At 32.9% G+C, this 26664-nt stretch overlaps 1 protein-coding gene across 5 annotated transcripts in view; it reads left to right on the top strand.

Moving 5' to 3' along the window:
* The window catches only part of LOC140445614 (uncharacterized), a 100277-nt gene that overhangs the window by 12409 nt on the left and 61204 nt on the right, over positions 1-26664 (top strand). The window contains exon 1 of one of the 5 annotated variants that reach the window (XM_072537809.1): positions 1231-1752. The exons of 1 other annotated variant lie outside the window; for it this stretch is intronic. In XM_072537809.1, the coding sequence (XP_072393910.1) occupies positions 1384-1752 (369 nt within the window). In that variant the 5' untranslated portion in view covers positions 1231-1383. Of the gene's footprint in view, positions 1-1230; positions 1753-26664 lie in introns of those variants that run through there. 3 more of the 5 variants (XM_072537806.1, XM_072537807.1, XM_072537804.1) reach the window with 3 other exon arrangements.

Below are 26664 nucleotides of genomic sequence, written 5' to 3' on the forward strand. Positions count from 1 at the left end.
GTTTTATTTCCTCTGATTTATCATCAGTTGGGGCATGTGCATTGATCAAACTGTAATTAAAGCATTTCCCTTCGAAGCGCAAATAGCACATTCTTTGACTGTAGGCTTTAAAGTCAATAATCATGCCTTTTGTTCTTCGGTTTACAATAAATCCCACCCCATCTATGTGTAGGCTTTCATTGCAGCTATAACATATGGAATGGGTTCTCTTGTCAAGAGTGCCAGTTCCCCTCCTCCGCATTTCTTGCGGTGCTAAAACATCTACTTTGTATGTGTTCACTATGTCTAGCAAAGATGTGAGTGATCCAGTTCGGTACAGGGTTCGGGTATTCCATCTTCCTAATCTCAGTTCCATTTTTCGTTTTGCAGAGTCGTCGTCGTGAGTTCCGCCCAGCTAATAGTTCCTGAGATTCCGTAACATACATTTTTTTACAGGAAGAGGTTGTCAGCCTCTAGCCCAACCCCCAACCTGGAGGGCCAGGGACTCTTCTGTTAGGGTTGCCATACTTTGGTCTGTTTTGGTTCGCGGTTGGTATTTTTATTTCCCAACTACCCACCGGTCCTATGAGCGGTTAGGGCGTTCCCCTATCCACCACCTGGGGACGCGTCCGATGGGAGACAGACAACTCCCCACGGCGTATGTTTGCTATACCACGTAGTTATTAATCACCCTGTAGAATTCCACATATTTTCGAAGTATGGAGAATATCATTGCCTACATTTTTTCTAAATAAGTTGTTTTGGTAATTTGGATCACAATGTAATTATCGACCGATGTCGCACTAAAAACTCACCCTGTATATTAATATGGACTGTGTCCATTAACTCCTAATTCATAGGGTAATTGTCCTATGACAATTCATAAGGCCTAATTCCTGATTTTCTCAAGAATGGAATCTCAAAGCACAGTAGACTTTCGTTGAAAGTGTATGGTATTAAATACGACCAATCACATTCTATTAATACTTTTTCCATAAGATATCCAAATTTGGTTTTACGTAGAGTACCCATATGCTTAAGTACTAACAACTATATAATGGGACAAATTAAAATAGATTTATAAAATATTCAAGTGTTCGAGGGTTAATTTATTATTAATTTTTAATAAGTATGAGAATGTTGCTAAATAAGCAATATTTTAAATGATAAATAATCACAAAACGTATTTAAAATTTTTTTAGACAATCTCATAAGGATCATCAAAATATGTAAATATTAGTGACAGCTAAATAATGGGACAGTATGAAGTAACTGCTAAAAACCAAACAAAGTAAGGCAAGTAGGGTACGAAAACAATGCAGTCGGACTTTCCAACAAACGTCAAACAGTATTGTATAGTTAATTTCTTGTTAAATTAGTGAATCGTTGTACTATTTTAATAAAATGGTGCGTGGTATATCTACAAATTCAAACATTCGTGAGTTGGTGATTAAACATTATTGCCGCAATAAAACACTCCGTGAAATAGGGGATGATCTTAATATTCCTAAAACTACAGTGTGGAATATAATTAATCATTACGAGAAAACAGGAAGTATCTTATTTAAAAAAGGTAAAAACCGGGGACGTCCAAAACTAGTTTCTGATAGGAATAGGAGAATATTAGTTAAAGTTTGCACAACAGGTCGAAGAAAAAGTCTAAGGCAAGTTACAGATGAATGGAATCGTGAAACTGGATTAAATTTGTCGAGGGAATGCTGTCGCAAGTGGATACATATATCTCAATTAAAGTTAGATAAGGCTGAATTACAGGTAATAATTTAAAAGTGTACTCGTAGTTTAAAAAATTATATTTTCTTATAGCCAAAGGAAAAGCCAGCAAAACAAAAGCAGACCAGGTTCATGTAGGCAAAATTTAAACTGTCTTGGTCGGTAGAAGATTGGTTCCGAGTAGACTTTTGTGACGAATCCAAATTCGACGTATGTGTTGTTGATTACCTCAAACGAGTTTTTGCACTAATGAGGCTTTTCACAAGGGCTGTTTGAAATAGACCGTAAAATTTCCTAAATGCGTGATCATTTAGGGTTGTATGGCACTTTCAGGGTTAGAATGTTTTGAATTTACGAGCCCCCTCCCATATCAATTGGCCCAACGTTAAATTGATGAGAAAATTAAATTTTAGACAACAAAAATAAAAGCGCAGCGTAAATTTTGGAAGTTTTAATGCATCGAACAACATTTTTAAATATCCTAATTATAGAAAATATTTTATATCGTAATGAAAACTATTGATTAATGACATCCACAATTCTTCGAGTCATAGTTTTTACCAAGTTCTAACAAAATTCTAATGTATACGAATCATTGCTTGCAATTTTTCCTTCAATTCGCTGACCGATCTGGCAGGATGTTTTCTCAAAGCTTTTTTCATTTTGCGCCACAAAGTCTCTATATGAACAAGTCGGGACTGTTAGAAACCCATTCCAGAAGTGGTATGCCATGTGCTTCAAACCATTTTATATATTTTTTTTGAGGAATGACAACCTGCGCCGTCCTGTTGGAAGACAAAATCTTCATCTGGAAGTCTGGATAAAAAGCTTCATTTTTCCTGCGAATGACGCGACCCCTACTGTCTCCAACGCACACTTCAAATCTGAACTCATCGCTCCATTGGATTGAATCCCATGGCGACTGAGTCCAATCTTTATGCTCTTTTGACCATGTATTTTTCTATTTTTCTCTTGTTGTAATATTAAAAGCGGCTTTTTCTTAGCCTAAAATAAAATGAAATTTATTAAAAATAATTCCTACTAATTTTGTCAACTATAAAACTTAATTTGTAAGTACCAAATTATAATTTGTGGACCTCTGGGTGACATGTTGATTTAGAAACGTGTCTTCCAATAACGTTTCTCCATTAAACGCTCAACTCCATATAATTTGCTCGTCGATTTTTTACTATAATGCGTCTTAATGCCTTTCGATCTGCTTCGGTTATTTTACTTTTTCGTACATCTCTAGGTTTTGTGATGACCGAACCTGTAGTTTTGTATCTTCTGACTATATTTCTTACACTATAGCTTGACAATTGCAACATATTACCTATTTCCGATTTGGATTTTTCAGAATTAAATAATGATTGAACAAATTTTCTCATCGATAACTTTACCTCGACCCATTGTACAATCCACAAACGGCAAAAAGCTTTACAATACTACAAAATACATTTGACATTAACTGACAATATAATTGTTTTGATGTAATTTTTCCATAGCTACCTGCTACCTCTGGATTTAACGTAATTATGAAAAAATCAACGTATGTTGACATAACCAGGGTGAATGCAGTGAATGCATAGCCAGGGTTTAGTAAAATTTTTTTTATTGTTGAAAATAAATAAAAAAACCATAAGGGTAATGTTTTAAATAAATAATAATAAAAATTCCATATTAATTAATATGGAAACTTATAAAAACATGCAGAGTATAATTTGTTTATGGTAATCGACTTAAACTGCAAATTCCATAGGTGGGCCAACTGATATAGGAAGGGGCTCGTATTTATGGTACTGTAAATGCTGCAGATTATCAACAATACTTTAAAAAAAGCCTACTACGCAAATATTGTGAAATTAAATGTTGCCGAGAATTATATTTTTAGCAGAACGAAGTGGTTTATCATACGGACAAACTACAAAAAACTATTTCTCAATATAAACGTCCTTTCTTTGCCGTGTAACAGTCATGACCTAAATGTTTAAATTGAAACCCGCATGGAAAATGAATTTCCTGTAGTCCATTTATTTAAAAAGAACCCTTTCGGGCTACATCACAGAACGTTTTTGGACTAACAAGTCCATCGTCAGTGAACGAAGATGGATGTGTGTTGTCCTTACACCTTGTCCTGATGCCTTTGTTTCGTGCACCAGTCATAGGTCGCAGGCTTTTTCCCTTGGGGAACAAGATTTGTTCTTAGGGAAATAGGTTCACTTTATATACTTCTTTGAAGGACCACCCAGAAAACTGGGATAAATGAAAGTTTCGAAAAGAACGTTTTAACAAGTCTATTTAACACAAAAGCAATTGAATTTATAAATAATAATTAATAATAATAATAATAATAAATAATATTAAAAGTTAGAATAGCGACCAATTACAAATAAGCCTCAATGTCATGAATGCCAACTTACAATACCACTGAATGATAGTCAAAAGGATTTTGTTAGATCTAAATGTAAAAACGTTATTACAAACTTTTTACATAAAGAAGTCAAAGTTCATTTTTTAAATAAATACTATGTACCTACAAACTAAACTTTTCCTTAAAAACCATCCTGAAATTTACATTGTCAAAAGCGATAAAGGTAACGTAACTGTTGCAATGTATAAGAGGATTATCTACAAAAAACTGGAGAACTCTTAACTGATACCAAGTATTACACTACACTTGGAAGGAGTCTTGTTTGTACTTTGCAACAAGAAGCAAATTGTCTAGTATCTAAATTACACAGAAAGAAATTTATTGATAATAAAAAGCAAGAGAGCTCAAAATATATAATTCTATTGCTCCACGGTTTTATGCTCTATCTAAAATACATAAACCAACTTTATCTATGAGACCAATAGTTTCATCTTTATGCGCTCCTAATGGACCAATAGCACAACTCCTCACTGATATCGTAACTACTTAATGCTTATAATTTAAACAACAATATTTACATTAAAGATTCATTTGATTTTAGTTATTTCATTAATAATTTTCAATTACCAAAAAATTATGTTTTAGTTAGTTTTGATGTAACATCTCTTTTTACCAATTTACCTTTAGATTTAATCATAAGTAGTGTTGAAAAACATCGGAATGAGATTTCGCAACATACTAATATTGACTTATTACATTTTAAAACACTTATCAACTTGGTTTTTGATTCTAATATTTTTATATTTAATGGTGTCTTATATAAACAAATTTTTTATAGTCCTATGGGATCTAGTCTTTCACCCATTTTAAGTAGCTATGTCATGGATGATGTTATCAGTGATTGTATCAACAATTATGTATCAACAAGATATGTAGATGATTTAGTTTTGTCACTTCCTAAACACAAAATTCATGAAACAGTTAACTTTTTCAACAATCATAATCAACATATACAGTTTACAGTTGAGGAGGTAGATAATTCTCTACCATTCCTTGACATGAGAATTGTAAGAACTACAAACAATGTGTTGAAAACCAGATGGTTCAGAAAACCCATGTGTTGTAATAGATTTATAAGCTATTACTCACATCATCCAAACAAGATGAAAATGAACCTTATAACAGGATTAAAAGAACGTGTTTTAAGGCTTTCTCATCCAGATTATCTACAAGATCTTCAATTGTTAAAAAATATTTTAATTGAGAACTCTTATCCTCCAGATATGCTACATAGGATGCGTTTTTTCTAATATTGTTAATATAAATAACTTAACACCATTTTTTGCTAAATCTCAGAACATTGTATCCAACAATCAGAACATCTATTTTATCATTTACTACCTTTTATACCATCATTAACACCTAAATTAATACAAACACTAAGGTAAGGGAACCATTAGTTGACAGTGATCCAGTAGTTGGCAATATAAGTTTCAATTTCACAAAATATGCTAAGTTTTATTATTAGAAACCAGAAACCTACAGTTTAGAATAGTGGGGCCATCTATCTGTTCATCCCACAAGTTAAAACTTCCTACCTTTAGCAAATTCAATTTATCAGCAAATGGCAATTGGTAAGTTTTGTGTTGTGGATAAAATTAGTATTTTTGAAAGAAAAGTGTTTAGATTAGTATTTTTGCACAACATATGGCATGTTTATTTGTTTGTATCAAATTATTGTAAAACCCCAATGTATATTGCAAGCTATAAGCAAACTCAAAATAAGCTTAAAAAGTAGCTATCCCATTGTTTACAATATTGTAAATGGGTGTCATCTACTGGTTCTTATATTCGTATAATGTACCAGTTGTTGACATTGATGTCAACCATTAGTTAAATGATTGTTAAAGTTATATGTCCCTAAAAACGCTTTACAAGCCTTCTCAATGGGTGTTGTTTTTTCTAAAATATTCTCAAGGGTATATTTCGATCTGTACCAGTAGATCACATGTCATTTACTAGATCATATGACTGTCAACTACTGGTGTTTCTTTATTTCAGATATTTTATGATGCCTCCAACCAAACGAAATATGTTTCGGTATTCAGAAGAGCAAATGGCTCTTCTAGCTAGTTCTTTTAGCTCCATTGTTTTTAGCTTCTCTTGAAGCTAAAAACAATGGAGTACCCAGAACCCCAGAAGTACATTAATTAATAGAATTAATAAAAGCGTGTCAAAATTTAGACAAATGGGCCCAGATTCCATTTTGACGAAGGAAGAAGAAAAAAATATTGTCCTTTGGATTTTCACAATTTCAAAAGCTGGGTTTCCAATTGGTAAAGAAGCTTTACTTACCAGCGTCCAACACTTAACACAATAACTGAAAAGAAAGAACCCTTTTAAATCTAATAGACCTGGGCGGAAATGGTACTATAGTTTTTTGAAACGAAATTCAGAAGTATCTACAAGGACTGCTCAAAATTTAACAATAAGCAGAGCTTGAGTAACTAAGAAAAGTGTATTAAATGGGTTTCAAGAAATTAAAACTTACGTAACAGAACATAAGTATGAGGACGTTTTGAATGATCCCTCACGAGTGTTTAATGGAGATGAGTCTGCATTCTTTCTAAACCCAAAAGCTAGTAAAGTCTTGGTAAAGAAAGGCGATAACACTGTATATCAACAGGTCAACAGTGATGACAAAGAATGCCTTACAGTTTTAATAACTGGAAACGCAGCTGGAACGATGGCACCTCCAATGATATTGATATTGTTCCGTTACGAACGAATTCGAAGAGACTTACCTGTCAGTGTTCGTGAATGGTGGGGTATTGGGAAGAGTAAAACTGGTTGGATGACCGGAGATACATTTTTCGAATACATCACAAATGTCTTCTATCCATGGTTGTTATATACCGGTATTACTTTGCCAATAATTATTTTCATAGATGGACATGCTTCTCATTTAACATTACATTTAAGTAAATTCTGTGAAAGTAAGGGAATAATTTTGATTGCCTAATTTCCAAATGCCACTCATCTCATTCAGCCTATGGATGTAGCTGTGTTTCGTACTCTTAAGGATGGTTGGAAAAATAAAGTTCAGCAATGGAGATTAACCAATTATGATGCTCCTGTGTTAAAAAGGTTCACTTTTCCCCCTTGCTTGTTAAACTACTGTAAGAAAGGGTGACACCAACTATACTTCAAAATGCATTTCGAAAATCTGGTCTTGTTCCTTGGAATCCAAATGTTGTTTGCCCAACCATTGCAACGCTGCGGCAATTCAAAAAATCAAAGTGTTAGAAGTTGGTCTAAAATTCTTAGAAGATAATATTGATGCGAAGAAAATTGCAATATTTAAAAATAGAGATGAATGGGATGGAGACATACGTGATCATATTTTATTTTATTTTTTTTTTAAGAAAAAATGTCTGAATTAAACGTTCTTAAATCCCAAATAATAAAAATGGAGATTTAAAAACAAAAAATCCAAACGAAAATTTGAGGGAAGAAACTGAAGTACCTTCTGAATCTAATGTTCCTCTAGAGGAGCCAAATATTGCTAATGAGGGGGAAGAAACTTAAGTACCTTATGAATCTGATGTTCCTCTAGAGGAGCCAAATATTGGTAATGAGTTATTTAAAGCACCCTTATCTCCTGTTAACTCACCAACTAAAACAAAAACATTTTACACCAGAAAGAAGTCAAACAGAAGCCCTGCAATTGAGACAAATGTCGACGTTATCATATGTGGTTCCATCTCCATTTAAAAGAGCTCTATTTTGGCCTGAGCGCCAAACAGTCAAAGCAATTAAAACGAGCTAAGAAAGAAAAAGTATCTTCGGTTATTACTGCAAAACAATGGTAAGAATATCACAAGAAAAAGCAAATGGAAAAAACAGTACAAGAGGAAATTAAAAACTACGGGCGGAGGAAAGAAAATGAAAAAAGAAGATCGAGAAAAAGTAAAAAAAAGAAAAAGAAGAAAAAGTACAACTTCTAGGAGATAAAAGAAAAACGCACAAAAGAAAAGTATTTATTTCTTCAGATTCAGAGACTTGTGAAGAATCGCAAGAGTCTGGTGATAGCTTTGGTGATATCAGTTTTATGTGGAATGGTACAAACAATATTAAACAAAAAGATAAAGGGTTTGACACAGAAAAAGATATAAATTTAGATTTTAAAATTGAAGAACGTAATACAGACTTGACGACTGAAAATATACCTAACAATGGACAAAACTCCACACAAGTGTATAAAGAGGGTGACTACATTCTTGTGTCATTTCCAGGTAAAAAGAAGGAAATAAATTTGTGTGTGTTATACAAGAAGTATGCAACAATGATGAAGTTGAAGTTGTAGGTATGACGGCTTGTAATGAAACAAAAACCGTATTTAATTTGAATGAAAAGGACATAAGTTTCAATAATTTTTCCCAAATCCTTGAGAAGTTAGAATTTCCCAATATAACTTGTGCTGGAGATCAATTAAAATATGAATTTAAGAAAAATTTTGAAGTTGATAGATAGTTAAAATATCGTCAATTACTGAATCCTGTAGGTGTAAACTGCTGGAAATTTGAAAATATTAAATGTCATCTACTGGTTAATTTGCAACCTGTAAGAAAATCTAACATCTTTTGTTTAATATTACATTTTGTAAATATTTTCAGTTAGTTTCACATTTTACAAACATTAATAACTATCCTGAGACATAGTTAATAAAAAATTTTAAATCTGTAACTGTTTTATTGCCAGATTTGTATATATTTTTCTTAAGCTGTCAACTACTGGTTCCGTTACCTTAAAGGTTATTGACAATATAAAAATAGCAACAAAGAACATCAAAACTATTTCATTATTATATTCCAAAACTAAGTATCCTATAGACAAATTAGATAAAACAAATGTAGTACATAGCATTGGTTATACTCAGTGTGAAGCTGTGTATGTTGGTGAGACCGAAAGAAATCTGTCAAATCGTATTATTTCCCGAAAAAAGTGATTGTAGAATTAAAAAACCATCTTGTGCTTAGCGGAGCATGTAATCGACAAAGACCATACATATTATGGATTTTGATAACATTAAAATTTTGTGTAATAAAAGTAATAAATTCAAAAGAACTTTTTTAGAAATGGTTTTGTATTAGCAGAAGTGATAATAATTTAAACAAAAGATCAGAAATTCAAAATCTAAGCAAAATTTATATTATTTCTATAGTTTATTTATAAATCAGTAAAATATCACATTTTAATTTAATTTTCTATATACTTTTTACATCTTTTCAGGCATCTATCAATGATGAATAAATTTTCTTTTTTATTACTAAATAAAAAAGAATATTTAAATAAAATTTTAGTTTTTGGCAATATAATTGTCAAAAATGAAAATTGTAAGTTGGCATTCATGACATTGAGACTTATTTGTAATTGGTCGCTATTCTAACTTATTTATAAATTCAATTGCTTTTGTGTTAAAAAATTTTTTCAAAATTATGATACAAAATTTAAGAGAAATATTTATTAGATAATCTAATTTTTTAAAATAGTATTTTGAAATATATTTAGCAGCATAAGTTTATTAAGCAAACTAATTTTATTTGGTGATTTAATATTTTGTTTTTTTCTAGTTCCACTTTGTAAGATATTTTGTATTTTTTAGCAGCTCTTGAAAATGATTGTAAACACAATTGAAAGTTATATATTTTTTCCAAACGAGTCACAAGTGCGTCTTTTATATACCGGTTAAAATGCATTTTAACCGGCAGCAGCTAAGAAGCTAAGAGTGGTAACCTCATTATATTTTTAAATATTACTATACTTCAATCTTAATCAATTTAATAATACCTAAAGTTAAAATTAAATTTAACTAATAATATACTGTTGGAAGTGCATCTTATGATCTTGTTAGTTCTCTGCAAATTAATGTTTTTTACTTAAGCTTTTTTACATAATTTTTATATACATGTACAATTACCATATGGTCTTTTGCTGTGCTAAGTTTGAGTTAATTTGTAAACTGTATTTAGTTTCAATTAATTGTGTATACAACATAATCTTATAATGTCTATTGTCGTAAAGCTTCTTTACATATTTAATATCATTGACTGCTACATGTCTTTTTGAGATGAACTGATGATGCTTTCTGATTAGAAAGCGAAACATCTCTAATAAATAGATGAAGTAGCCACCTTCTTTGTATTTTTTCTCTCTACTTTTTGAGCGTAACAAGAATGGATAGGAGAAGTAATGACGAAATAAAGCAAAGAACATCAATAGAAACAGGCATACTAACATATATAGAACAACAAAGACTAAAATGGTATGGACATGTAAGACGAACTAGATTTTGCATTTTATCGCTTGCTCTATCTTTTCCCGCAGTATCTTCCCATATAATCTTCCTATTGATGATATTATGCTTATTCCTCTGTAGTTTTCGCATCGTTTTTTCTATCTCCTTTCTTAAATATAGATGTCATATATGCCTCCGTCCATTCCTTTGGGAGCTGTTCTCCATTTATGGCTTTCTGAAATATCCATTGTATCATCCGGTGTAATTTTTTTGAGCCGTACTTTATAAGCTCAGGTGAGATGCCTCCAGGTCCCGGTGCTTTCTTAGTTTTGATTTTGATGAATTGTGGTCTTTGTTCTGTAACAGTTCCTTGTAATAGTCCTTCCATTCTTTGTCCTGTATATTCCCCAATTCAATTTTTCCTTTTGAGTTTTGTTTCAATCCTCTCAGTACTTTCCATGACTCCGAAGTTCTTGTACCTCCTATGTATGTTTCAATATTTAAGCAGGTTCTTTCCAATTCTTCATTCTTTTGTTGTGTTATTTGTTTTAGATTTTAGATTGAGAACTTTCATCCCTTAAATAGTCAATTATATTTTTTAAATCTACGAAATAGTCTGAATGGTGGAAGTGGAATATTTGGAAGGATTTCTTTATAATGTTGAATTCTTATAGGAGAAAAAATGTAGGACATTGATTTGTTAATAACTAATCAAGTCCAAAAAATCGACTGCAGAAACATATAGGTAACTGATTTCCCTGGACTATAACGTCGTTATTAAGTTTAATGTGTCATAGTTTCATAAACTCAAGATTTGAACCACTCCTTAATTTAATTAATGAAATCATAAAATTTAGTCATTCAGAAAAGTATTATTTACTTAACATCTCTATTTTCTATATTTTTTATCTACATTCTCCACATTCAATTTTTTTCTTCACAAAAATAGGAATTAATTTTGTAGAAATTTATGTAAGAGTTAAAAAAGTCTACAGTTTTGTAAAAGAAAAATATTAAAAATAGTATAATGACCGCTACCTAATAACTTTTCAATATAAATCGACAGCACACTTACAAAATAATTTTGCGTTAGCATTTTAACCTCCAGCATTATTGTGTAATAATTATATTTTGTTTACAAATTCATGGTCCCAATTTCGTTTCCTACAAATATAAAAGATCTGGCAACGCAGCGTATAAATCAAGTAGGCAAGTACATTCACCGTCAAAACGGTGAGGTAAGGGCAGTGTACCTACCTATTGTGTATTGTTATTAAATGTATTTATAAAGTTAAGTTTTACTTGGTTTTACGATTGTATATTATTAGACATAAAATAAAATGCTTTTCTGTTTCATGCTATAAGTCATAACCAAGATAAGGCTCACGAATACATTATCGTTTTTTTTCGTCTAGTTTTAACTTTATGATTCAAGCAGGAATAGTATTTATAAAATGTAAGCACAAACATTTTATTTTATAATAATCCGAGGCCATCTTTGATACAAAATGAAAAATGATATATCAATATAAATAGAAATAAATAATACTGTTATATTTTCTTTATAAAAAACTTTGTACAGGGTGTCCAAAATTATATTAAAAACAATTTTTAATGCTATAAAGGTAAATATTCAAGTTGTGAGCTATTAATAAATATTCTGTTTATTACTTTGCTGCTGTTTCATCCATACTCAGACAGAACTACTCAATTTGATCAAGGTACGAAAAATTGGATACTTCGGTCATATTCTGGGAGGAAAAAAATACGCAATCCCTTAACTAATCATCCAGGGAAAGATTGAAAGCAAGAGAGGAGTAGGTCGCAACCACATGTCGTGGATACGGAACACAAAGAACTGGACAGGCATAAATAACACTGGCGATCTTTTGCATGCCCCAAAAGACAGACGGATAATCCGCCAACGCACCATAGGTGCACGGCACTATAACAAGAAGAAGCTATCCATTTCTTGTTTACAATTTTTTTCCAATTTTTTTAGGCGTGAGGAAGAAAGGGTCAAAATAAAATATGATATTTAATTAATAGCCCAAGGGGTAAATATATTACTAAATATAGCATTTATTTGACTGCTAATGCAAAAATATAATGATCGAAGGGAAGATATACTTTCCGGCCTATACTTAATCTGTTACTTAATCTGCAAACATCAGGACAAGTGGTTAAACTGAAATCACTCAAAATAATTTACTCTTCTGTTGAAATATAGTTATAATTTACTCTTCTCTTGAAATATAGTTTTAGATATTATTTTTATAGAATAGAATAGAAATATGCTGTATTGTCACTGAAAATTGTATAATTTTATGGACAAAGCTTACAAAAAGTAAAAAAAATAACAATAACAATTAAAATTTACTAAAATTACGTAGATCGTCAATATCACAAAATAAAACAATAAAATATACAATCCGTTGCAAAATTTAACTAAATTGCATAATAAAACCTTACGAATAAGTTTAAGTTGCTGCATGCGATACCCATACCTATATATATATATATATATATATATATATATATATATATATATATATATATATATATATATATATATATATTTTATATATATATTATATATATATATATATATATATATATATATATATATATATATATATATATATATATATGTATATATTAATACTTTAGTTGCTTGTACCTAAACGTACTATAATTTCTTAGTTATTCGTTAAGAAACTCCAGAAAGAAAGAAACACCGAATAATATGGTCTTTCAGATAGATAGGCTTTTGCCAACTTACGGAACTTAGGGAAAGAACTTGTAGATTTAAGTTGGAAAGGAAGATTGTTGTATATTTTTTTTATATACACATCGGTTTAGAACGTCTTTCGACGTTGTCCGATACCTAAACACCATCTCTTCCTATCTTCGCAGTCGTTTGTTGTTAAATTTCTTTCGCTCATGGACTTGTTTACGCCGTGTTGCCATTCTAATCTGGGTCTTCCTCTTTTCCGTCGACCTATCGGTTGCCATTCTATTACTTTTTTGGGGAGTCTTGATGCTGGCATCCGTTGAATGGTTGGTATGGGCATGTTCAACGGATGTATATTTTTTTGCCGAATATAATATAGATGTCTTCACTAATTCAGTGGACGGGATCGGTAAATACACATCATAGCTTGAATTTCTATTGGAGTAGTCATGATTAGGTCTTGCTGGAAAAACATGTAGGTGTTTACGAATTAAGCAAACAGTTTCTAGAATATATAAAGAGGGAAGAGTTAAAATCCCGTGATTTTTTAAGTTGCTGCATCAGATTGGGCATAGAACCATTGGGGACTAGAACTCCAAAAACGAAGGCCATATCGAAGATGAGACTCGAACAAAGAAAAATATGTTATTTTGGAACTAAATTGATTTACTTCGAAACAGATCTTATTGTACATAGCAGGCTGAGGCTAGTTTCTTGCTTAACAAATCGATATGAAGGGATCATTAAAGGTTGCTGTCTATAAAAATACCAAGAAATTTTACAGAATCAACGATACTCATTTGGCTGTTATTAAGAAGCAAGTGTTGAAGATCTCCTTTATAGAATAATACTACTCTCTTATCCACGTTAAAAGAGAGTAAATTAGAGTCGGACCAGGTTTTTATTTTAAGTAGATCAGAAGTTATAATTGCATGAAGAGTTGTAATATTAGAGTTCCTCCAGGTAATAATTTTAGATACGACCGGTAGTACGGAATGGGTCTATAGTTGCAGACATTCGATTTTTCTCCATCCGTATGAATAGGAATAATAATGGCTGTCTTTAGGCACTCCGGAAATATACCTTTTTCAAAGGAATCGTTAATTAGTGAGACCAGGACTTACCCATTTTTTGGGAGATTTAAGAAAATTTTTATGGATAGTTCATCAGTACTACAGGAAGATTTGCTTTTGATACTACTGATTGTTTGGATCAGTTCAGATTTATCCACTGGTCTTATAAAGAATGAATTCGAGACCTTTTTTAAATTGGGGAGATAGGAAATAGCATCTTGTTGTGGCAAAATAGTAGATGTTATATTTTTACTCACATTAACGAAGTATTCATTTAGATTTTCAGGGTTTGGAAGATTTGTTTGAGCTGTGTTAGTTTTATTTCGAAATTCGTTTATTATGGAGTTTTTCTTGCAACATTTTTAGAGCTTTCCAGACGATTCTGATAGTACATTTTTTAGCTGTTTTGATCAGTTGTAGATAGGTTTCTCTGTACTTGGAGATATATCCAGTGACAAAGACGTTGTGAATTTCTTGATGTACAGTAGTGAACGCATATTCTTGGCTGATAAGCGGATACGTTTGGTAGTCCAGGGTTTGTGATGTTTTAACTTAATTGTAATTAAAGGAAATGCCTTATTGAAAATACAGACAAGCCTATCTAAAAAATTACTGAAATTATAGTCCACGTCCACACAGGGAAAGTGCCACCCAGAAGTCAAGCACAAGGAAAGCGGAAAAAATCCTACCTAAACGTTGGGTTTTCGAGGATTGTTTGTTAAGAGTGTTAAACTTGATATATACTGCTTCATGTTCAGATAGTCCTGCGTTAATAATTGTAGAGCTTACATCAAGGGGTGAGAAATCTGAGACAATATAATCAGTTATGGTAGATGTTGTTTTAATAATTCTTGTAGAAGAATTACCGTGCATTGTGAAACCATACGATTCGAATATATTGATCAAGGATAATTGGGTAGCACAAGCAACAGCGTAATTAATTTTCAAGTCACCGCATAGAATCTTTATGCTTTTATTGGGCAGGTCGTCTAACCAATTTAACAGGTTCTGAAAAAATAGTTCCGTGGAATAATCAGGTGATCTATAAATGCAAAGAATGTATAGATTAAGATTCTTGTTATAAACCAATGAAAACTCAAAAAAAGATTGTGGTATATTTTTCTACAGAAAAAGGCTCGTGCTCGTTGACTTCAAGCCAGTGCTCGGTAACCGCAACTATCGGAGGAAATCCTAATTCCTCTAGAAACAAAAATAATTTATCTATTTTATATCTTACAGAACGAATATTAATCAGAACCATGCTAAAGTTGTCATCACTAAAATAATTTGGGGTTTCTAATGCCACAGAACACGTCATATTTTTTAAAAATTTCATTTTAGAGAGGCAACGAAGTAGTAGTTTCGGTGACTTTGCCTTGATTTTTGTATATGAATAATTATTTCCGAAGTGAGAAAAGACCTAAGGACTTTTCAAAGAGTCCAACCCTGTTCACAGATAAATACCTATAAAAACCCATGGATTATAATATACTCAACAGGCAGTGGCGGCTCGTGGTAATTTAAAAAGCATGTTCAATTAAGGAGTGTAAATATAGAAATGGGGAATAAGCGCCGAAATCGAAAAAATTTTGGAGACCTCGCCCTTTTTGTCTAAATTTGATATTATTTATTACTGTTGTTTCTATATAAATAAAACAAAAGAAATGTGAAATAAGTTTTATTGTCTGTATTTACTGTAGTTTTTAGTTTTTTCTATGATGGGGGTGTCCAAATATTGTACATAATTAATATTTTAAATACCCGTCTGGTAATAACAATATTATACCATGTACCATATATGACACAGTAGTCCCTTATACCAATAAAGTAAACAAATATTTGAAAAGATGTATTTTTGAAAATTGCCTAAAAAGCTTCAATTTTGTTTGTGAACGTCACTAAGGCACTGAATACACAACCCTACATTGCATTTGCCGCATTGTTGTCTCACAGCGCTTGATTGTGAGTGACTGCCAGCACAACGTCTTTTATTATTCGGAACATATTTAACATAGTGATCACTGTGATCGTACCTAATATCGACACCAATCCTACTCTCAGGTGAATATGTGGATGGTCGTCCAGCAGATTTAGGTAGATTTTGAAACCTTTTTAAATACACTTGTGCTATGTCTCTTCGAAAATTCAATTGGGTTGCACCTGGGTGATGTTTTTTATATATTATCCACGAATTTTGGATAGATGTATCTAGTAGCCAAGTAAAGATGGACCACCATCATTTCTTGCCTCTTATTTCAACTCTATAAATATTTGTACTCGAATCCATTTGATCAGCACTCCCCTAGGAATTAGTATTTTCTTTTTTTCAGTCAATGAGTAGCGGCTTGGTGGAGGTGTCTTTTTTAACTCTTTTACTGTCCGGAGTGGACAATTCTTTGTTAGTCTATCTTCTCTAACTGTCCCTGTTGCTTTATAACCATTCTCTTTTAAATAATAAAGTGTAACCTCGGAAACCTTTTTGGATGGTGCTAGAAAGGTCACCAATGGAGACACTGCGGACGGCGGCCAGATGTTTGATGGAGAGCGAATCGTGGGTTCGAAACTAGCTTTTGGAACCAGCAATGGGTCCAACGGACGAAATAAGTAAAGATACGATAGGAGATATTAGAAAAAGATACAGAAATAAACAAAAAGATAGATGGGTAAAATTACCAAAGATAAGATAAGATAGGGAACAGGGCGCCACTTAATTTTTTGGGGTTTAAGGAGAAAATTAAGAAACCTTAGAAAAGAAAAGAGATAAGGAAAGATATTTAGGTTCAGAGATCAAACCCAAGAAAAGATATCAACTGTTAATTATTAAATAAATTTGGTTAACACTCTACATAACAAAAAATAAATATATAAGGAATTACACTTACTTACCTACGAAACTTAATCAGCCTGATCTTTCTACTGGTCAAAGGTATAGTTATATTTAAAGGTAAAAAGCAAATATTCAGAGTTATGGTTATATCAGGGAACTTTGTTAACAGTCGACAAATAAAATACATACATAAAACAATAACAATATATTCAACAACAAAATTATGACGCTGCTGAATGCAACACAAGTAATAAAAATACACAAACAACTATGAAATGGTGGTAGGTATACATATAAAAATAAGCAGATATATAATTAGAAAATACCTTTACAGAGATATAAGTATAACACAATCATGCACAAATAAAGTTTTGGCGTATCTCGAGATATTACAGCAAAAAAATGAATAAAAAATTATAACAAACACCAAAGATAACAAAAATTAATAAAATTTAAATTTACAAAAATACAAAAATGTTACTGAAGTGAAAACATAAAAATTTAACCAAACCGCACTTGGTTAAGTCGATTATTTGGTTCGTAACAAAATATTGACTGTTCTTTAAATTTAATGCAAAACTCAGTAGTTACTCTCAACTACATTTGAAGACTTGTATGAACTTTAGGTACGTCCAGATAATGGAAGATGATATGATGCCATACCATGTTACTTGCCCAGATAGGTGGAGATATTAAGATTATGTTAACTTACAGTAATTCCTGACGACTGCTGCATTAATTCACTGAAGTTAATACTGTACTTGTATTAAACACTGAATTTATGACTATATTTAATCTAATATAGTATAAGATCAAAAAAAACTCAAAATAACAAGTGTATACACACTTATAAAGAAAATGCACAGAGAACGGTACGATAACAGTAAGATCTAGTCCTTATGCAAGGACTTTCCCACCAAAAAGTAACCTGTTTTCTCTACGAGTGCCCACCGAGACGTGACTTGGTTCCTCTAAAATTTTACCAAACTACCCAAGAAAAGGTGAGGGTATCTTCCACTCAAAAATCATAGGCCAGTTGTATGTATTTCTGAGAAGGTAAAAAGTTCTAATTAACATTGAACATAACGGTATCCTTCTACCTACAAACGTGATGAAATATCAAATCTCCTAGATTAGGTTTTTCCCGAAAAACATTACAACGGGCGTTCGACGACAATTACCGAATTTATGACAAAGAACCCGAAAAAGGATTAACTAAGGATTCGCCAGACCGGCGTCTTTAAATAAATACTTAGGTAGATTCTTCAGTCATATTTCGGTAGTTTCCCAATAAAAATTTCTGATCGTAAACACGACCATCAACGTATCATCCACATGGGCAAAAGGAATTAAAATTAATTTAATATATTAATTAAAAAAATGTTACAAAAGAATATCGATGGATAGATTAGGTCAAAGTAAAAATGGTATGGCAAAGATCTAGTTTCATTGGGCATCTCTTCAATAAGCTGCAATAACGAAGCTGTTGCTTTACCAAATTTTTCTTGATGCTCTCGATTAGAATTTGGCATATTTCCACGATAAACATCAAAATTGATAAGGTAACTTTTTTTTGGTTTTTGGAATTAAGACACCAAACTTTATATTCAAACCGCATGGGCTTCCCTCGAATATACTAATTACATCCGTGTTTACAAAACTATTCCATTATGTCGTGGAATGCAAATTTTAGATTCCCCATGTCTCTATTAACATCTTTATCATCGTTTGGCCATGCCTTGCAATTTTTAGAAGGCTCCAGATTAAAGCAGAAATCTGAATTTGTTTCGAAACTATCTTACCGATTTTTCTATCAGATGTCGCTATTGCGTCCATAACGAAGTCATGTTATTGTTACTTCTAATAAGACAGAGAATTTTATTTTTCACGTTAAGAACGGCTATGAATAACTATTCTGATGAGCTTTATTAAAGCGAAATACGTATCAATAGGTACATAGACGCTTTGAACGTGAAATAAAATCTTTTCTGTCTCTTTCATTTTCTTCGGATCTACTCTGTATGAGTACGAGAAACAAATTCGTTAGGATTTCTGCTTAGATGAATAGACATGTCGTGGAATGCAAATTTTAGATTCCCCATGTCTCTATTAACATCTTTATCATCGTTTGGCCATGCCTTGCAATTTTTAGAAGGCTCCAGATTAAAGCAGAAATCTGAATTTGTTTCGAAACTATCTTACCGATTTTTCTATCAGATGTCGCTATTGCGTCCATAACGAAGTCATGTTATTGTTACTTCTAATAAGACAGAGAATTTTATTTTTCACGTTAAGAACGGCTATGAATAACTATTCTGATGAGCTTTATTAAAGCGAAATACGTATCAATAGGTACATAGACGCTTTGAACGTGAAATAAAATCTTTTCTGTCTCTTTCATTTTATTCCATTATGCTTTCATCATAGGCGATTTCTTGATCCGGAATATAATGTCTTAGAAAGTTAGTTTTTATCTCATTTATAAGAGATCTGAGTTACTTAAGTCAATTTATCGTTTCGCAAATCATCTCCATAATCTCAGTAAATTTTTTTGGTGGCTTTTTATCATAACCAGAAAGTATAAGAATTGCTAAAAAGCATTTTATTTCTTGAGTTGTAATTTTTGGGTCTGAACAATTTTTAAATTGAGCGTATCGAGTGGCCTCAACACAAAGTAACTGTATGACATCATCAGTAATGAAAAGCTTGAACAGGTCTGCTGGTGACATATTTGCATACTTCAAGAAATTTGAAATTGGAAATATGTTTTAGTTTGCAATCTCGGGTAAGTTACGATTTTTTAAACAGTTTACTATTTTTTAATTTTTACTAGATTTAGTACGGACTATGGTGTTACCTTCATTAGAGTCTTTATGTGCACTATCTTCAGTATTTTCATAACCGTCAATACCAATTCGTTCTCCACTATTGAATACTATTTATACAGAAGCTTGCAGTTGCTTGCCTGATAAATTATCTAGTCCACCACCAGATTTCATCTCCGCAATCTTCGTCTGATTCTTCTCGGTTTTCCAGAGGTTCTATATAAACCCGATCAACTGTTTCATTATCAAAATCGTTCCAAAATTGTTCTGACACTATGAGATCTGCAATTTCTTGGATTATCGGTAAAAAAACATTTCTGTAGATTTAACAATTGCATACTATAAAAGACTAGTGTGTCATATAAGTTACATGTACAAAAACACAACATTTATAAACACTGGGTAAATCTAATGCTCCTTTTTTACATGCTAAATGTTATAAACTAATCACATGAACTAAATTTTTAATATGTACTGGTAAAATAATAACCTACCTTTTATTAGAACATATTTCGATACGTAGTCAAAACAAAGACGAACTCTCAACATACAGTCACAACAACAAATAATTTTCCAAGGTATTTTGCTTTCGCTTGCAACTAAATTACATACTAACAGATCTAAAAACGTCTGCTGTACAGTATGCGTACAGTACGTACCGTACGCGTACAGATCCTTGAAAAATATTCTACATCGAACTGATCGCATACTTATCTCGATCCATGGAAAGCGACAAACCAACAACGAACACACATGTGCGAAATGATTCATTTTATTTATAATTTGGGTACTGATTTATGTTCCTGTTTTTGCTTGTTTAACAAAAATAAAAATATGTACAATAATCAGTTTACTGTTTTCTCACGTCTCTCTAGGAAGGAACACGTCATTCACACAATGTCAATTTGATGACGCAATAAAAATGTTCGCTGCGTCTAGTAATCGCCGTCCAAACTGAAAGACGAGCTTCCTTTGAAGTCGTGAAATAAACCGCAACAATTTGGTTCGCGACGAGTCACGATGAAACAGTACGCAAGCGGTTTTTTTCTGCCGTACACATTACCGAATATAGCGTTCGCATACCGTATGCATACCGTTTGGCTCGTATATGTGTACCGACCTTTAAGGCGGGTACACATTTGCGAGCAGAACTGTTCGCGAACCGTTTGTGAACGCTATATTCGTTAATGTGTACGGCAGAAAAAACCGCTTGCGTACTGTTTCATCGTGACTCGTCGCGAACCAAATTGTTGCGGTTTATTTCACGACTTCAAAGGAAGCTCGGATTTTCAGTTTGGACGGCGCTTACTAGACGCAGCGAACATTTTTATTGTGTCATCAAATCGACATTGTGTGAATGACGTGTTCCTTCCTAGAGAGACGTGAGAAAACAGTAAACTGATTATTGTCATGGACGTATAAATAAAGATAAAATCTTTATTTATACGTCGATGATTACTGTACATAATTTTATTTTTGTTAAACAAGCAAAAACAGGAACATAAATCAGTACCCAAATTATAAATAAAATGAATCATTTCGCACATGTGTGTTCGTTGTTGGTTTGTCGCTTTCCATGGATCGAGATAAGTATGCGATTAGTACGATGTAGAATATTTTTCAAGGATCTGTACGCGTACTGTACGTATACCGTTCGGCTCGCATATGTGTACCCACCTTTACGCTCCTTTCACACACTAAGAATTTGAACGTTCGGTGGTTTTGACGTTCGGTAGTTTTGACGCACGTTCAGAATTGATTGTGCTTTCACACAAGGCGTCACTGCTGCCGTACTTCAGTTTTAACCGAGTCGTTTACCTTATAACACTAAATATAATTTCGTAAAATAAAAGGTGTAGTTTAGATATGGAGCGAAATCAAATTATAGCATTGTGGTTACTCTATCGTCGAAAAAAGAGAAATAAGAGGGACCAAATTCAATGGATCCATCCTATTAACGCAAAAAGATCGATGTTGGGATGTTTATCACATTATTTGAAGATTTAAAGAAAGATGAATTAAAATTTTTCAATTATTTACGTATGTCAATTTCATCATTTGACGAACTACATGGTCGACTGAAAGAATTCATTCAGCGTCAAAATACAAAAATGAGAAACTGTATTCAACCAGTGGAAATGTTGGCTGTTACTTTAAGGTAAATGTTAGATGTTTTAAAATAAGTTGATTGTAATTCGTGGTGTTTCAATGGCCTTAATGTGAAAATGAAACAGTTATATCGAAAATTATTAAAATTATTTAATTATTTATTTATTAAATTATTTGACTTATAAAAGGCACAAAAAAATCACCATAAATGAAAAAAAGAAATGACCATAACGAAAATAAATACATAACTATATTATGCAACATAAACATAAAACATAACTATAATATAAAAATATAAAAATATATAAAAGACTAATTATTTGTTTATTTATTTTGAAAAATCGACACTATATGGGGACGAAGGCGTTGACATCGGTGAGCTTGTTGCTTCAGCTTTAGATCCAAAACACAGTGAACTTGCATGATATTCGTTATCTGAAGCTAAAGAAGTGTGTGAATGTTGCTGAGAGGATGTCGAGCAGTGAGCGACTGGTACATGTTGTCAGGGGGTGTTCGTAAGGGGCCGATTCGTTGTAAGGGTGCTAGATAGTACTGGAGGAAATGGAGAAAATTAATGTTATTTTCTGTGTTGATTATACGGTTGAGGTGTAATGTTTGTTGGTTGAAAATATTGTTGGACTTGATGTTGTGAAAAGGAATGGTTGTGAAAGGATGGTTGTGAATAGGAAGAGTAACTGGGATGGGAACGCCAGTAGTTAGTGTCTACATTGGATTGTAGAGGATGGCCAGTGATCCTTTTTTTGTTGTTTATATTTAATATGGTTTGAAAAATCGCCATCTGGATCTCAAGTATTTCTTTTCCACTAAACTTGATCAAATGGGGTAGCAAACTTAAAAAAAATGCCATGTTCGGGCCAGGTTTTTCAGGGGCTTTCGATTCCAATGCCTTTCAAATTTTAACTCTACTTAATCCACTTGTTTGCGCCGCCTGGTTGCACTCGGTTTTTTAAAAGTTGAAGTGTTAGATTCACTTTCAATATTTTGTCTTTCCGTTAGTTCAACTTCTTCAATTTCAATACCTCCTCCATTTTCATCGCCAGTGAAACTGTCAGAAGTCTCTCTTTCCATATACAGTTTCTTTAAAAATAGTAATGAATCGTGTTATACATATGTCCGTTGTCTCTTTGCTGAAGAACCGGTTGACTTATCTTCTTTTGTCTTTTTTAACGATTTAGCAAAGGAATCTCTAATGTGAGTCAATCGTCGAATTACTTCTTTACCTAAAAAAAGGTGAAAATAAACAGTTGAGAAGAAAGTATAAAACTACCGGTGGTCCCGAGCCAGAAGATATGTTGAATGTGCTTTCGGAATACTTAGTAATAAATGGCGAGTATTCCATCGACCACTAAATGTTCAGCCAGAGTTTGCAACTGATGTAATAAAAGCATCTACAGTATTGCATAACTACGTTAGGGACGGAGACGGATACTTGGTTGAAGGTAATACATCGATCGTTGGACTTGAAGACATTCCTACCGATCCTACAACACGAGGAGGTCTGGCAGCTAACAACGTACGACACATTCTGTGCCAGTATTTTATGTCAAGCGTTGGAAGCCTTCATTGGCAAATGGGTAAAATATAATTTAACTAAAACCTACATATTACTACAATATTACCTTTAGTCGGCCATATTATAGACTATAGCATTTACAGGGTGTTTCGCTTTTGTGTGTAATTTTTAATATTTAGGTTTATATTCAACGTTAATTGCAACTATGTAAAATAAAATTTATTATAATATATAATTTTAATTGTTGTTGTTATCAGAAATATAAATAATTTTGCCGTACTTACCAAATGCGTTTTTTTCATTATCACATAGTTCCTCAAATTCACTGTAAAGTGCACTACACACTTCATTCCAAGCATTTCTCGTCAAGTTTCTATCTTTATATATTTCTATTGTTTTGTCCCAAAGAACGGGTCTCGTTTCAACCAATGTTATTAATATTCCACTATCAATTTTCTGACATCACATTCATATTCATCACCTACTTTAAACAGCCGCAAAGTGTAAATAAAAAATATACCAAACAACCCAGCAAGGTACCTTCGTGCGACTGAATGACCGTATCATGTAAAAGGATGCATTAACTCACGTATACTACTAGGGTCGTAAGCACGACACGGCGCCGTCTGTTTGTAGTGGCAGTGGACGGCCTGCACACGGCTATTTCACCGAACGTCTCAACCGCCGTGTAATGTGAAAGGTACCATGCTATTGCTTGAGTCACTATTGGAATGTCATCGTGCGTTCAAACCATCGTACGTTCAAATTCTTAGTGTGTGAAAGGAGCGTTAAGGTGGGTACACATATGCGAGCCGAACCGTTTGCGAACTGCTCGTGAGCTGTTCGCGAAGAGTTCGTTGAAAATATGTTTATGTTCAGGCTATCCAATACCCTAAGTATCTAATAACAAACCGAGAATTAATTTACTTCGTTATTCTAAACATTTCGGTATTTTGTTTACATTATCTGTTATTAATTTGTCTCGTTACTTTTGAATAAGCCGCGCTCGTTCAGCAATTTTGTTTAACCGAATGATCTCATCGCACACTTAGCAGAAACAATTTATAGACACAATTTATAGTTCTGCGAACATTCTTTGTGTTCTTCCCAAAAACCGACAGGCTGTGGTTCCTGACGAGCAACGAACGAACAGCTCGCAAGCGGTTCGTCCCATCGTTCAAATTAACGAATATAGCGTTCACAATCACAAACGGTTCGCGAACAGTTCTGCTCGCATATGTGTACCCGCCTTGAAGTCACGATGAAAATATCGTTGTTTAGTGTATCATCATTTCCACTTTGGAAATCTATTTCAAAATACAAAACATTAATGTACAACATTTGTACAGCACTTTTGGCTGAGTCTTTCTTTCTTCTCCTATACTCTTCCAAGTCTTGTGCTCTACCGGTCTTCAGCTACTTCTTTCGTGCTAGGTTTTTTCTCTGGTTGCTCTTTCGCAGACTTCGTCATACCATTCTTTTTTATATCTTTATATCCTATTACTTTTTCTGCTGCTATCGAAATGTGACCTTTTATTTCTTTCTTAGGGTTTCTTATATTCTTAGGGTTTGAGACTTTTAAATTTACTTCCAACTCTTCAAGAAACTCAACATTTAGTAGATCAAAGGAAAATTGTTCATTTTCATTACTTTCAATAATCTTTGAAGGACAAAAACCTTGTTTTCTTTAAGCAATTTATAGTAAACTATGCCAGAATCGAAAATAGTAGAATTTCTAAAATAAGTTCAAATTATGGGGTGACCCTAATTTTATGCTCGCCAGTGTATTTATGAGATTAAAAAAAAACTATTTTAATAACATTTTATTGGGTGCCCCATGCCCATGATAACAGGTATGAAAATCATGGGTCAGTGTTTGAGATTAAAACAGGGACATATATATATGTTAAATAAAATTATTGTTAAAGAGGATACATCGTATTCATATCTAACTTTTACGCAATGTACATAAATTAAAAACTTACTTCTTCTTTATGTTGCCTTGCAATTCGTTGTTTTGAGCATAGTCAGATCATACGGTATTGTTTTGCGAGGTTAGTCACCGTTCTCCAAATCACGTTCACCGAGATTATCATAATATTTATTATATAAACAAGTAACAAGTTTTGTAAATGGCTCCTCTACTCTACACCTACACATCTGCAGACAGTGCACAGCACAGTGCACAGTGCAGACGTGCAGACGCGTACGCGTCCGCGGACGACATCTACGTATGCATCTGGAGATGTGTAGATGGGGTAATTTGATTATCTGTTGTTTATAAATCACGTCGGCGGATGCGTCTGCAAGATATTCGATTGTTGTCGGTTTTTTAGCTCAGATAAAAGGGTTTCGGTGCGGACGTTCGACGCCTTTCCACACATCTGACCTAGACGCATCAGTTTTCACTTTTTCACAGTGAATTCATAGTGAACGCTTGCTTATTGAATTTTGTGTTTTATTATACCTAATAATATTTTGCTAAAATGGCCATGAGTTCTGAACAAACGTTTAAATTCATAGAGCTATACCAGGCAGAAAACTGTCTTTGGAATCCAAAAAATAGATGCCACGAGAGTATCCAAAATTTAAAAGATAAGAAATAATGTATGAACTATATGGCATTATGTTGAGCAAACGTCGTCGGTACAACATAATGATGCAGGGTATACCAAGTAGTGTTTCTTGTCCTTCACAAGTTGGATACAGTCGTCCTAGCTCCAGCAACATAATGATACAGGGTGTACCAAGTACTGTTTCTTCTCCTTCAAAAGTTGGATAAAGTCGTCCTAGCTCCAGCAACAGTACATCTGTCACTGACTTATTTAAGTGACCCTTCATGTGCAGGTCAATCAAACAACCAACAATCTGAAGTAACACAAGAGCAGATTCCAGTAGAAGATATTATGAAAGATATGGAAATTTCATGAATAATTCACAGAAATATTAGTTTCCTCCAACTGTTAATTTTTCATAAAAAATAAACAAATATTTAAGCATAAAAATGTCATTTACCACCACTAAATTCTTTAACGCGTCATTGAGCGCCAAACATACTTCAGGGACAATAATGGATATAACTTGGATTGAAATATTAAATAGGTAATGTCAGCTTGTATAGCTATCTCCAGTAGCTAAGTATCTTAATGTTACTGACAGGCGAACTTTCACCGGAATTACATC

This window comes from Diabrotica undecimpunctata, chromosome 7 (genome assembly GCF_040954645.1).
Source record: "Diabrotica undecimpunctata isolate CICGRU chromosome 7, icDiaUnde3, whole genome shotgun sequence".
NCBI classification, from domain to species: domain Eukaryota; kingdom Metazoa; phylum Arthropoda; class Insecta; order Coleoptera; family Chrysomelidae; genus Diabrotica; species Diabrotica undecimpunctata.